Source organism: Pollachius pollachius, assembly GCF_949987615.1.
Source record: "Pollachius pollachius genome assembly, chromosome: 18".
Taxonomy (NCBI): Eukaryota; Metazoa; Chordata; class Actinopteri; order Gadiformes; family Gadidae; genus Pollachius; species Pollachius pollachius.
Genome location: NC_136951.1, coordinates 15,599,893 through 15,613,226, shown reverse-complemented (window position 1 = coordinate 15,613,226; position 13,334 = coordinate 15,599,893). Strand labels below are relative to the sequence as shown.

The window sequence follows — 13,334 nt, the reverse complement described above, 5'->3', positions numbered from 1 at the left end:
AAAGCGAACTGCTGCTGTATAAATAGACACTGGGTCCATCCCACTAACCACACAGTCCTTAGTCTGTGCAGGTCCCCACTGCGCACTAAAGCACAGCCAACAGAACACTCACATGTCCAGACGGAGGGGCAGATACCTCACAGAGTGTGTGTGTGTGCGTGTGCGTGTGCGTGTGTGTGTGTGCGTGTGTGTGTGTTCATTCATTTTATTCATTACAGTCCCCACAAGCTTTCTGTCTCACATCAAAAAATATAGAATTTAAAAATAGCTATATATTTGACAGTATGACATTTTTGCCGATAGGAAGGACGAGTGTAAAGATATTTGTCTAAGTCTATATAGTTATATCTATATACATAGATGATGTATATCGATATATATCTATAGATCTATAGATATATATATATAGCAGACAGAAATACATGCACATATATCAAATCAATAGATAGATATATACATCTAAATCCATTCCTCTAAATATTTATATAGATATAGATAGACTCTAAATCTATAGATATATATATCTATAGATAATCACCTAAATCTATATCTATAGAGATATAGTTCTAGATGTATAACTCGGGGAGGAGGTGCGTTTGTTTTGACTCACGGTCCTGGAGGTGGGCGGGGCCGAGGGGCTGGTGAGCGACACCATCTCCTGGATGGCGAGGCGGAGCTTGAGGCGGTGCAGCGGGTTGCTGATGCCGATCTCCCGCTGGATCTCCGTGTCCGACAGCGCCGACATGATGGCGCCGCTCTTCACGTTGGCCCGGCACGCCGCTACGTACCAGGCGGGCATGCCCAGCCACAGCTGGGATGGGCGCAGAAGCAAACAGGCCATTTTGACATTTACGTTTACAAAAACGTTTACGTTCACATTTTCCATTTAGGTTTACAAAAACGTTTACATTTACATTTTACAAAATCATTTTACAAAAACATTTACAAATAAAATGACGTTTACATTTCATATTTAAATCTAAACGTGTGCAAGGAATAAAAAACTGTAATTAACTGTAAATAGTGGAAAATAGTGTATATACTCCTTCCAATTCTTTCAAAATAGATGAACCATGTTAATCCATTTCTTAACTTCAAACATTAAACTCACAATCGAGCCAGTAGTCAATTTTTTTACTGGGTTGATGTGTATGTTTTCGTCCACCTTACAGGTCACCAGTTAGACAACGACTGACATGTTGGAAGAACTTCGGAAACGGTGGGTAAAAGTATCAAAAACGAATGGGGGGGGGACAAAAAGTGAAGGAGCAAATCTAAAAAATCTCTGTAAAATCCTACAGTACAACTGTATCTGTGTCTCTACTCACAGAGGACAGTGTAGGGACTAGGGGGCTCACTCTCAGCGAACGGTCTTGGCTTGTGTGAGTGTAAAGAGGGTTGCATGTTGGGGTGTAATCCAACCTTCTGGTACCAGAGGGCAGTGTAGCATCAATTATAGCAACACAAACATCTTCATGGATTCCACAAGCAGGCTTTGAAGGGGCTGTATGATTTTATATCTCAGTCTAGTATGAGCATTATGTTTTATATATAAATTTATATATTAAGACTTATTTCATATCGGCACCATGATGGGTCTTAGCTCTCTCAGTTGTTTTTTTCGCCCCGTCTATTGACGGGGCGCCCCGCTTGACGTATTTTTAGAAAAATAGCGAAGGCAACAAAATGATCAGCAGAGACACATTACCCCATTGCTTAGGCTGTGGTTACAGAACAATGGAAAGCGTGGCTGTGGTTCCCGAACCACTGCCAACGCTGCTGGGAGTGTGTAGGGGGTGTTTGCACTGCACCAACATGATGCAAAGATGTTAATAATAACCCACGGAAAGGCCAAGCTAGCTTGTTTCATCGTAACAAGGAGTAATGATGCGAATGTAAGGGGTCAGGGTTTACACTACTATGGTCGACTGTTTAATGTGCATTTCCATAGCGGTGTTTCGGTACAATTTGCTGATGCTTTACTATCCAGGAGTTGAAAGCACAGTTCAGAGTGAGAATGCTTTACACATTGCTGTAGTTAGTTTGATTATCCACTAATAAAACACATGACCTGAGGAAAGAGTAGTGTCCATGTTTGTGTAGTCAGTACTAACTTTTCAGGGCTGATTTTTATCAATTCAAAAAGATATTTAGGGCTCTGATTAATAATTGGTAGATTTTGATTTTGATGCAGTAGCCTGATGTTGTCGTCATTTAGCCTTTCTGCGGCTATGGCATGCTAACACTGATGAGCCGTATTCCCTCAGCCACCTCATGGTGGCACTGGGCCTCTCATGCCGCCTACCTCCAGCCAGGCGACCACTGTCGGGCCGTCCCATTGGGCAAAAGGTAAGCCTTTCCTCCTGGCCTCCTCCAATAGCTCGTGCCTGGGGACGGGAAGAGCGCAACACTTCCTTAGCATCCATTTTCCAAAGAGCAGCACATGGACACAGACACACACACACACACACAAACACACACACGTTAAACATTACAATCCCTCACACAACCTCTTTTAAAAGGCACTCCTTAGCCACTAAGCACTGTGATCCAAATGGGATGGGGTGGGGTTTGCGGTATGTGTGTGTGTGTCTAAGAGACGTGTGTGTGTGTGTGTGTGTGTGTGTGTGTGTGTGTGTGTGTGTGTGTGTGTGTGTGTGTGTGTGTCCTGTGCACCCAATAGCTTTAGAAAGGTGGGTTTATCATTCATCTCTGCTGTGTTGGAGAAAGGAGATGGGATAAGCATGCCACACACACACACACACACCCTTAAAGGCACAAGGCTACCTTCACCCACATGTGTGACTCACTGACAGTACCTATATTATAGTAGTACTGCAGTACCATCAGTAGTAAAACACCTTGCACTGTAGAAACACTACAACAGTACTTCAGTCTTGTATTATAGTAGTACTGCAGTACTATCAGTAATACAACACCTTGGCCTGTATTAACAGTAGAACAGTACTGTATTATAGTAGTACTGCAGTACTATCAATAGTACAACACCTTGCCCTGTAGTAACAGTAGAACAGTACTGTATTATAGTAGTACTGCAGTACTATCAATAGTACAACACCTTGGCCTGTATTGACAGTAGAACAGTACTGTATTATAGCAGTACTGCAGTACTATCAATAGTACAACACCTTGCCCTGCAGTAACAGTAGAACAGCACTTTATTATCGTAGTTTTGCAGTATTATCAGTATTCCAAGACTAAAACACTCGAACACCAAATGGAATGCTTGTGATCCCCGTGTGTGGGGTGCTGGGATGGCGTGGCGGTCAGTGTGTGTTCTGCAGGGAGGACAGAGAGAGGAGAGTATTTGCTTAGTAAGTACCGCAGGTTAAGGTGGGACGCGGCCACGGACTTAATGAGCGGTGCGTCCAGAGGCCCTCGCCTACTCAGCGCAAAGAGAGATACAAACAGTAGAATAAGAAAAGGACAATAATAGAGTAGAAGAATCATCACGCCCTGACCAGGGACGGCAGGCAACATCGACTCCATCACACGCTGCTGCGGCACATTCCCACGACGGCGGTGTAAACGGAATAGACACACAAACTGTCCGCACTGTATAGACGCCTGTGTGTCACAGACACGCACACGTATATACACACACACATATGTACATGGGCATTCCCAGAGGATGGCATGGCGGGGGCCGTGGAGGCATGGACAGGGACGAGGGCCCCTCAGGAGTGTAGTGTGGTGTTGCCCAACCTCTGGGTCGGGGGCCCACTTTGGGCCGCCTCATTTGCATAATGGAGCGTCTGGGAGACTGCTGATTTATGAGCTATTGGTACTTGATTGGACATTTAAAAAAGGTTTCAAGGGTCTGATAAGATATATATGAAATGACTGTGAGTTTACTAATTAGCATAGTGTCATTAGCATGCGTTCACTGGGATATTTATATTATATACAACCTGGAAATTGAAGTATCACTCATTTTTCTGAACAAAATTTCGGAACAGGGGCCACTAAAGTGTTGAGGACCACTTGAGTAGCAGCACCTTCCCACAGCGCACAAGGTCAATGAAACACTGACAATAAACACATCGTGTTTACATTCAAGGTCGAAACACATGTGGCATTGCGTCGACAAAATGTGTGATTCTTATGCTCAGCCTCGGCTGATAAGAGAAGGAAATGAACGTCCACTGACTGTGGAGCTGGAAGGGGAGGAGGAGGAGGAGGAGGAGGAGGAGGAAGATGTTGAAGGGTTGAGATAGCGAGTTCAGAGAACTATAAACACGACAAATCATACGAGATCAGACACACGGCGACAGTAAGAAGCCACATTACATTCCTGCAACCGGGTGCTACAGCTTGTGACTCCACACACATAAAGAGAGAGAGAGAGCGAGGAAGAGGCAGGTGTATAAGGACGAGGAGGAAGAACATTCCAGGTGTAAGTCAGCCCCCAGTGGGACGCCGCACATTCTCAGTCCAGCCCATTGGTTCAGCTGCATGGGGGAGGGGCCGGGGGCGGGGCTTAACAGAGTTAGTGAAGGGAAAGAAAGCAAATGAAGCGTCACCGACAGCCACTGAGCAGAGAGAGAGAGAGAGAGAGAGAGAGAGAGAGAGAAATCGTGATGGAAAGAGGTAGAGAGAGAGGGTGAGTAACAAGAGATATAAATAGAAGTATGGAAAGAGACAGAAATAGAGAGCGAGAGACAGAACGAAAATAATAGATGGAAGACACAGAGAGAGATTTGACAGACAGACGGACGTAGGACAGACAGAGAAGGACTGTGGCGTAGCCTTGGCATTTAGCATTCTTGTCTCTTGGTGGAGGATGGCATACAGAAGGACAGATGGACGGACACGGAGACAGAGAGACGGGAGACACAGCGAGGGGAACGATGGACACCAGGCCCAGGAGGGTCAGGATATCACGCGGCCTCACCACTTACCCGCTTTGTTAGAGAATCAGAGGATGAAGAGAGGGAGGAGGGGAGGGGATGAGAGAGGGAGAGAGAGGGGAGGGGACCAGAGAGAGAGAGAGAGAGAGAGAGAGAGCAGGGGACGAGAGAGAGCAGGGGATGAGAGAGGGAGAGAGAGGGGACGAGAGAGAGAGAGGGGAGGGGATGAGAGAGAGGAGGGGAAGAGAGAGAGAGGGGAGGGGACGAGAGAGAGGAGGGGACGAGAGAGAGAGGGGAGGGGACGAGAGAGAGAGAGAGAGGGGAGGGGACGAGAGAGAGAGAGAGGGGAGGGGACGAGAGAGAGGAGGGGACGAGAGAGAGAGAGAGAGAGAGAGATTACAGGAGACAAAAGTACACAAATGTTAATGGGTTAACAGCAGTTTCCGATAGGACTCTAAAAAAAATTAAAAAAAGGTTGAATGCAAGCACACACAAACACACACAAACACTGACATGGACGCACAAACAAATAACATGCATCTTGTTCACACACATGTGCGCCAAAGGTCATGTTGGAGGACATTCTTTGTACAACACGCTTTCTGAGCACCGGGGGGGGGATGGAAGCAAGTCAGAAAGAGAGAGCGGCGGTCCGTGTACAAGGTGTTCACCCCCACCACAGCTCGTGCAGCTCCAGTGACGAGAGGAGATGAGAAATGCAACGGGAACACGACCATGTCCCTGTATGTCTTTCCCCGCATTCCCACATCATTCCCGACCGCCCCCTTACACACACACACACACACACACACACAGACAGAACAGATTTTCAAATGTGCTCCGAGATCCACAGACACTAACCCCCGCCCCCACGCCGGATTCCGACCAATCAACAGACAAGACGCATGAACCGGCGAACCACCATCTCCCGCTAGCGATGCCGTTAGCGGTTAGCTGAAATGTGAAGGTTTGGGGGGGGCAGGCTTTGAGATGGCATGCAAGAGACGAAGAGAAGGGGAGGCACCACGATGCATCCTGCGCCCTGCATCCATAGTTCAGTGCAGCCCCACCACAAAGACAACGGGCATCATCACCACCACCCCCCCCATACAATACCACCATGGGCGTCACAGTTAGTCTTGTCACGATAACTCAGTTGTGCACATTTGAGGCCAAATGACATTCAGCATTTGGCTGCGGGACGAGGCGAATGTACAGAAGAATAGAACACACACGACATGCGCACACACACACACACGCCCGACTCACAGACTACACATACACATTCCTGGTTCAGAGACGGTTGGTTTGTGTAGAGTGTAGAGTTCATGTCTTGGGCGACGATGAGCTAAAATGGCCGCTAGGGAGGGGGGGTGGGGCTGCGTTTTATATACACTTCCCTTATGGATCAGGAAGCCCAGCTAGATTAATTGGACTCTAAAGCCCGATCGATAGACTCGATTTTGGCGTGGTCTCTGAATATACTTGGCCTGATTCTCGGCTGCTCAATGGTGATCCAGACCCTGGTGAATTGAGACCCGGGGCCTTGTTAAATACTGATCCACAGGGTGATTTAGAATAGTGCGCAGCGCGGTAAAGGGGAACATAATGTGTGTCTACCGAGGCTACAGTGTTTGAAAGGTTCCTTCCTTGTTTGTTTGTTTTACATGCTTGTGTCGTTGTAGAAAGGCTACTGCAAATATTATCTATATATAGATATAGATATTGATAGATATAGCAGCTTAGTGAACAGAGAGACAGGCCGTTACGGAGCAGAAAGGGACTTCTTGCTCAGGCTACAGATAGAGCGGGGACACTATGGGATAGGATGGGATCTGAACACACTGCACTGTCCTCGCCCGGTTTTAATAGTGACAGGTGTTTATTGATTAGCCACTAGCTAAGCTGAAGGGTAGTTTATGTGTAGTGCGATGCTGCTTCAGACAGTAGGTGTGTTTTGGGTGGAAAACATACTTCTTTTTCAGTCTGCGGTCTTTCTCAGCCTGAGTGCCAAGCTTCCCCATGCCCATATCCTGACCCCCGATGTCGGGGTCGTTCACCGGTGCTGGAAGAGGGAATGACAAGAGAGACATTAGCGATATAATGCTAACCAGCCAATGCTAACTCTCTGTTAGCTTGAAGAATCTGTTCTATTCTTCTCAACTTTTTATTTATTATTTATTGTAGAACCATGTTCTATTTCATTTTATTGGATCCTACTGCAATAAAATGGAGTAGGATCGCATTCTATTCCCAATTATATTCTAGAAACATCTCCTATTCTGGAACCATGTTGTATTCTACTCTAGACCAACATCCTATGCTGTGCTTTTCTATTCCAAATCAAGCTAGCCAAGTAATCCAAGCCAAGGTAACATTAGCGAGGCCATGCTAACTATCACTGCCAAGCAGCCATGCTAACTATCACTGCTAAACAGCCATGCTTACTGTCACTGCTAAACAGCCATGCTTACTATCACTGCTAAGCAGCCATGCTTACTATCACTGCTAAGCAGCCATGCTAACCATCAGTGCTACCAATGCCCCACCGTGCGGATCAACCATGACGTGTCGGTGGGCCATGTGCCCCAGACGCCCCTTCTCCTTCTTGCCGAACAGCCGGCCGATGGACGACTTGATGCCCTTCTTCTTGGGCTGCTTGTTGTGCAGCGAGTCCTGGCTGCTGGCCACGCTGCTCAGGGCGCTGGCCTCGGCCTCCAGCGAGGACGCCATCCTGGGGGTAGCAACGAGCACGCGGTCAGCATCGGCGTCCATTTTGGTTGTACGAGCGGGACATGTTTAAAGCCGAATATTTTATAAAGTTTTACATTTTAGGGCATTTAGCCCTAATAGACGCCTTTCTCCAAAGCAACTTATAACGGTTCATACATACATTAACATCCACAGCGATTTATAACGGATGACGGAGGCATCCATGCCAGGCGACAGTAAGGAGCAGTGAGGGTTTGGTGTCTTGCTCAGGGACACCTCAACACTCGGCTAGGAGGAGCCGGGGATCAAACTAGCACATATAGGTCTACCTCCTGAGCTATGGCGACTCTGATAACTTTTCTTGAAGAAAATAGAGAATTGAAAGTTGGCTTAAACAGACGGTATTAAAGATAAAGTGTAGCTAGCTAGCTTAGAGTAGGGCACTTGTATTCAAGGAGAAGCCTCGTCTGGGTGTCCACTGTGTTCGGCGGACCGAACTCACCCCCTTGCGTCGTTGTGCGATGACGCTGGCAGCGTGTGCGTCATGCGGACGGTGCGCGGCGTCGGGGGAGGGGACGTCTCACACTTGATTGTGGCCTTGTCTTGTCCGTCCTCGTCAACCGCCGCTATCTGAAAAAAGATCGGGTTTTGGCGTCTTAATGTCGTGAAACTTCAAGCACACGTTTTTTTTGGTAAGTGAATCCTTGAATTCGCATTCCTGTTCTGGGATCTGATTCGGACGAACTGTGTTCCGAGTGAGCGGCAAGATCGTACTTAACGGAAGAGATTTGTTTATTGTTTTGTTATTACAACAAGCATATTCTAGTGTTAGAGGTCATAACCACAGGAACACTAACCCTATAGCCGTTGGCCAGCATTAGTCACACAGTTGTGGTTTATGCCTCGAAACAACTAATACCAACCAGAGACGATTTTTGCTAATAGCAAATCGTCGGTTGAATACAGGAACATCTTTGGTATAAACATATGCCATTTTATGGACACTTTCATCCAAATTATCTCATAACATTGTGAGTGTGTACGTTCTGTGCCGAAGTATTTGAAGAAGTGCTAGCATAAGCGACTGTACCTTTCTCCTGTGCTTCCTCAGGTCGCTGGGCTGTAGGGAGACAGAGCAGAGGGGAAGACAGGCGATCCCACGTCAATACATCAACACATCATCATCATCATCATCGAAGAAGAAGAAGAAGAAGAAGAAGAAGAAGAAGAAGAAGAAGAAGAAGAAGAAGCTGTTCACATGAGGACTGGCCTGCGGTCAGACCTGGAACACGAGTACCCCAAACTAAAAGTCCTCCGGGGGGCGGGCTCACCAGGGTCATGACCCCCATGCGCTCCATGTCGTGCGCGGGACTGCGGGGGTCCAGCTTGGGGGTGGAGTGGCCGCTGGGCGGGGAGGAGGAGGCCAGCGAGGAGGCGGTGGCGGAGGCGGTGATGCAGGCCCCTCCGTGGTGGTGGTGGTGCATGCGGGCCAGGTTGAGGCCCTCCAGGCTGACGCTCGCCACGCGGTTCTCGATCTCCTCCGCCCGCAGCTCCGTCGACTCCTTCTCCTCCTGGATCAGCCTGGTGGGAGGAGGTGGAGGTGGGGGGTGGTGGATCGAGAATGAGGGGGGGTTGAGAGGCAGCAGGGAGATGGGAGTTTGGAGCTTGGGGTTAGGTGGAGTGGTTGGGTGGATGGGTGATGGATGGGTTGGGAGGAAACAGGAGGGTCGGTGAGTTGGGTGGTGGAGGATGAAGGGAGGTTGGTCAATGGTGGAGGGGTGGATGGTTGAGGGGTGCAAAGGCAGCAGGGAGACGGAGTTCGGAGGGTGGGGTTAGGTTGGGATGGGGTTAGATTGGGTGGATTAGTGATGGGTGGGTTGGGATGAGACAGTCATATTGTCAAGTCATGTTTCTGTATATAACCCTTCATCACGATCTCACAGCCGGCGGGAATACGAGACTCAACGGACCATCAAGCGGTGGATCAATACGTGTTTAGTCGTCTTTAATTAAAACTGAATCGTCTTCAACTGTCCTATCAGCTCGGATCAGCTCGGATCAGATAAATAGCTTCCCTAGGATATCTGGTGTCATCACAAAGGAAATAAGTGAATTTGTTGTGTGGCTAAATGAATTCTGTGTGAATCTGTGCTGTGCCTTGCATAGACATGGCTTTGATGGATTCAAAACGGAGAGGCTCCTAAGAGCTCATTCAACAGAATAATTACAGGCCTGTATCGGGGAGATAGAAAGACTTAAAGTCTGTTCACATAAATAACCCTACCCGGGCGTTAGCATGCTAATTAGCTACCAACTCCCAGGATGCCAAATGCTATTTGAGAGTCAAATTATTTCATTCTCCAGTAAGCTTTGAGAAGCGTATCTTGGTCTACAGCGATTGCGCCAGGCATATTAACAACATCTGACCAAAATATCTACTGCATTTGCATTTGCAATTATACATGTGAATAGGCTTGAGATAATTACAGCATTAACAAGATAGTAAGAAGTCTCCTCAAGGCATCATGGGCTTCATGCAAGTACCTAATAAATAGTTTAGTCCAGAGTCTAGCATGCACATTATAGGCCCTTTCTACATTAGCAGCCATTGTCATATACGGTCTTTAAAGCCATAGCATCCTCGACAAGCTAGCACACCTTATCCCCACCCAAGTGCTGTGGCTCGCGCATTGTATTTACTGTTCGCTAACACAGCTTAACTTCTCTATATTAGCCAGCTGTATCTCCACCTAGCTATCTGATGGTATCTCCACCTAGCTAACTAAAACAACGTATCATTTTCTGCCTTTCCAACAAGCTATCAGATGGTATCTCCACCTAGCTAGCTAGCACAACGTGTCTTCTACTGCCTTTCCACCTAGCTATCAGACGGTATCTCCACCTAGCTAGCTAGCACACCGTAGCTTCTACGACGCAGTTCCACCTTGTTTTCACACGGTATCACGACCAAGCTAGCTAGCACACCGTATCTCCTTGTTGATGGCGTCCAGCTGCTCCTGAAGCATCATGGCGAGCGTCTGCGCGTCCGAGTGGCCGCCCGGCGACAGGAGGTCCATGGAGCTGAACAGCGTCTCGCGGTCGTCGTCGTCCATATCCGACATCTCCGTGTCGCTCTCGAACGGGTGGCCACCGATTCCGAGCTGCTGGGAGCGCCACTCCTGCTCGCCAAGGGACTTAGCCTGGAGATGACAGACAGACAGACAGACAGACAGACAGACAGACAGACAGACAGACAGACAGACAGACAGACAGACAGACAGACAGACAGACAGACAGACAGACAGAGGACATAGAGGCAGTAAGTCGAAGAGCCCCTTTGGCAATAGGCTGGATACAATCAATGCATGGGTCTTTTTTAGCATCTAGTTTCACTGTTAGCGATTAATAAAGTCGATCGTATCCTTCCCGATGGACTAATCACAGAACAGGTCTAAATAGAACTGTTTATGTTTATGAAAGACAATAAAAGACTGAGAGAGCGGTAGAGAGACAAAGAGAAGACATGGCCGAGCCGGTCTCACCTTGGACTCCCTCAGGCCCACGCGACCTCTCCGGGGACGTCGGATGACCTTGGCCGAGCGGTAGTGGTCCGACTGGGTCTCCGCCAGCGAGCCCAGCGAGTAGCGGAGTTCCCCCGAAGTGTCCATGTGAGACCTGCACACACACAGACACACACAGACACACACACACACACACACACACAATGAGTTACAACCGTGAAGAACACTGAATAGGACATGGTGACAGCCATCTTGTATTGGGATCAATATGAACAGGTACGTTTGTTTAAGTAGAGGTTTGGTTCGACCACACACATGGCCATCTTTAGTATAAACTAGCGCTCGTCTTTGATAATGGACTGCATTTGGACTGCATTTATACAGCCCTTTTCTAACCAGTGGCCACTCTAAGCACTTTACAAAATCGCCTCACGTTCACCCATTCATGCACACATTCACACACTGATGGCGGTGTCAACCATACAAGGTGACTGCCAGCCTGTCGGGAGCAGTTAGGTTGAGGCGTCCTGCTCAGGGACACCTCGACACTCCGGGAAACCGCTCTACCTCCTGAACCACATGCCGCCGAATAATCTTCCTAATCATGGAGTCTAGTTTTCCCCCTCATGCGACGACCTACCGGGACAGGGTTGGTTCAGTGAGGGAGCTGGTCCTCATCCTGAACTGATCCAGCTCCCCTCGTAGCTTATCGATCTCCTCCGCTAGGTGGGTCTACGGGGGGAAGGGTAACGTAAGGCAGGAAACAGGAAGTAGGAAAAAGGAAGCAGGGAACAAGAAGTAAGGAACAGGCCTTGAGCATCCATCCCATAGATGAGGCTTTTAGAACATGGATACACATGGATAATAATAGCCCTAACATTTGTGTTTTTATGTTTTAAGCCTAACTTTCTCATAAAAATGAGATTTACTAGCCATTTAATGTTGTTTGTTCCCTCTAGTGTGACTGAAACTTTAACGTAGTTAAAACAAATTTAAGAAATTTACTTTGTTCGCCCCAGATGAGATATCTGTGAAATTAACTAAATAACAAAGGATCAGCAGCAATTCAACACCTCAGTTTGGTTCAGGGTAGTTGGCCCCTATGCACTATCCGACAAAACCCAGATAATGGCAGGGACTTGGGGAGAAGCTACGAATGTTGGATACCCCCCCCCACCCCCACACATACCCGACTGAAAACCAACCACTTACTTTTTCATGTATCGAGTCCTCATACTGTTTTCTGTAACCTTCTGAATCCTGGATCAACAGGTTCTACAACGAAAAAGAAAAAAGGCGGGAAAAAAAGGGAGTAAGAGAATGTCTGCCATTTTGTGACATTCAAAAGGTGATCCGTCAGTCACCAACGCCGAAGGTGAGGAATGAGGCAGTGTTACATTTACATTTACGTCATTTAGCAGACGCTTTTATCCAAAGCGGTACATTTATATTAGGTACATTTGTCAGAAGAAAGAGAAACAAAATATCGCTGTCGGTAAAGGATGTCCATAGAACCAAGTGCCAAGCACTAACAATCGCTAGGGTAACCCATTCCCCGTATACAACAAAGCTAGCTAAGATAAGACGCTATGCATTCTAAGTACTATTTTTAAGTGTTGGCCGCGTGGGACCCTGAGGTCAGCGGTCCCACCGGCCCACTCCTCACCTTCTCCTCCAACGCAGCCATCCTCTCCTTCAGGTGGAGCTGGAGACGCTCGTTGGACTCCGTGAGCAGCCGGTCCACCGTGTCCGACAGACGCTTGTTGTGCTCCTCGTTCATCTTCTCCCGCTGTCGAGCCTGGGGGCGGGGAGAGGGTTAGAGACAACACGGTAGCTTAAGGGTCGGAGAAAAGCTCTGATTTGGTGGCCTTTTGGTAAGAATGTGGAATGAAAGCGGAGATGTTCAGATACCATTTTTTCATTCTATAGGAAAAAAACCCCCGATACCAACGGTATCAGAACCATCATTAATGAAAGTGCACAATTGCTTTAGCGTTTGTCTGTCGTTGCTGGATTTACGATCACTAACTAACGCTACGGTCGTGAAGCCATTTGATTGATTTTCCACTTTAGGTGAAAATAGCGCTTCAAACCTCTTTTCAAATTAGTGAGTTGAGGCATGATCGATTGAACTTACAGAACGCCACAAGTATCAGAATGAGGAGCCACGCTGATTTAGGCGATTTTGCCTCAGCGCTATTAAAGGCATCTTTGCTGTCGATGTTCCAAC

General features: G+C 47.6%; 1 protein-coding gene across 1 annotated transcript in view; it reads right to left on the bottom strand.

The window, feature by feature from the left end:
* The window catches only part of ppfia2 (PTPRF interacting protein alpha 2), a gene marked incomplete at its 3' end in the record, with an annotated part of 130,162 nt that overhangs the window by 7,815 nt on the left and 109,013 nt on the right, over nt 1–13,334 (bottom strand). Inside the window, exons 11-22 of the mRNA XM_079755738.1 lie at nt 12,771–12,902; nt 12,317–12,379; nt 11,745–11,836; nt 11,126–11,258; nt 10,569–10,783; nt 8,915–9,164; nt 8,674–8,703; nt 8,086–8,213; nt 7,410–7,605; nt 6,846–6,904; nt 2,306–2,387; nt 611–811 (exon numbers count right to left, since the gene is read on the bottom strand). Of these exons, the coding sequence (XP_079611864.1) occupies nt 611–811; nt 2,306–2,387; nt 6,846–6,904; nt 7,410–7,605; nt 8,086–8,213; nt 8,674–8,703; nt 8,915–9,164; nt 10,569–10,783; nt 11,126–11,258; nt 11,745–11,836; nt 12,317–12,379; nt 12,771–12,902 (1,581 nt within the window). The remainder of the gene's footprint in view (nt 1–610; nt 812–2,305; nt 2,388–6,845; nt 6,905–7,409; nt 7,606–8,085; nt 8,214–8,673; nt 8,704–8,914; nt 9,165–10,568; nt 10,784–11,125; nt 11,259–11,744; nt 11,837–12,316; nt 12,380–12,770; nt 12,903–13,334) is intronic.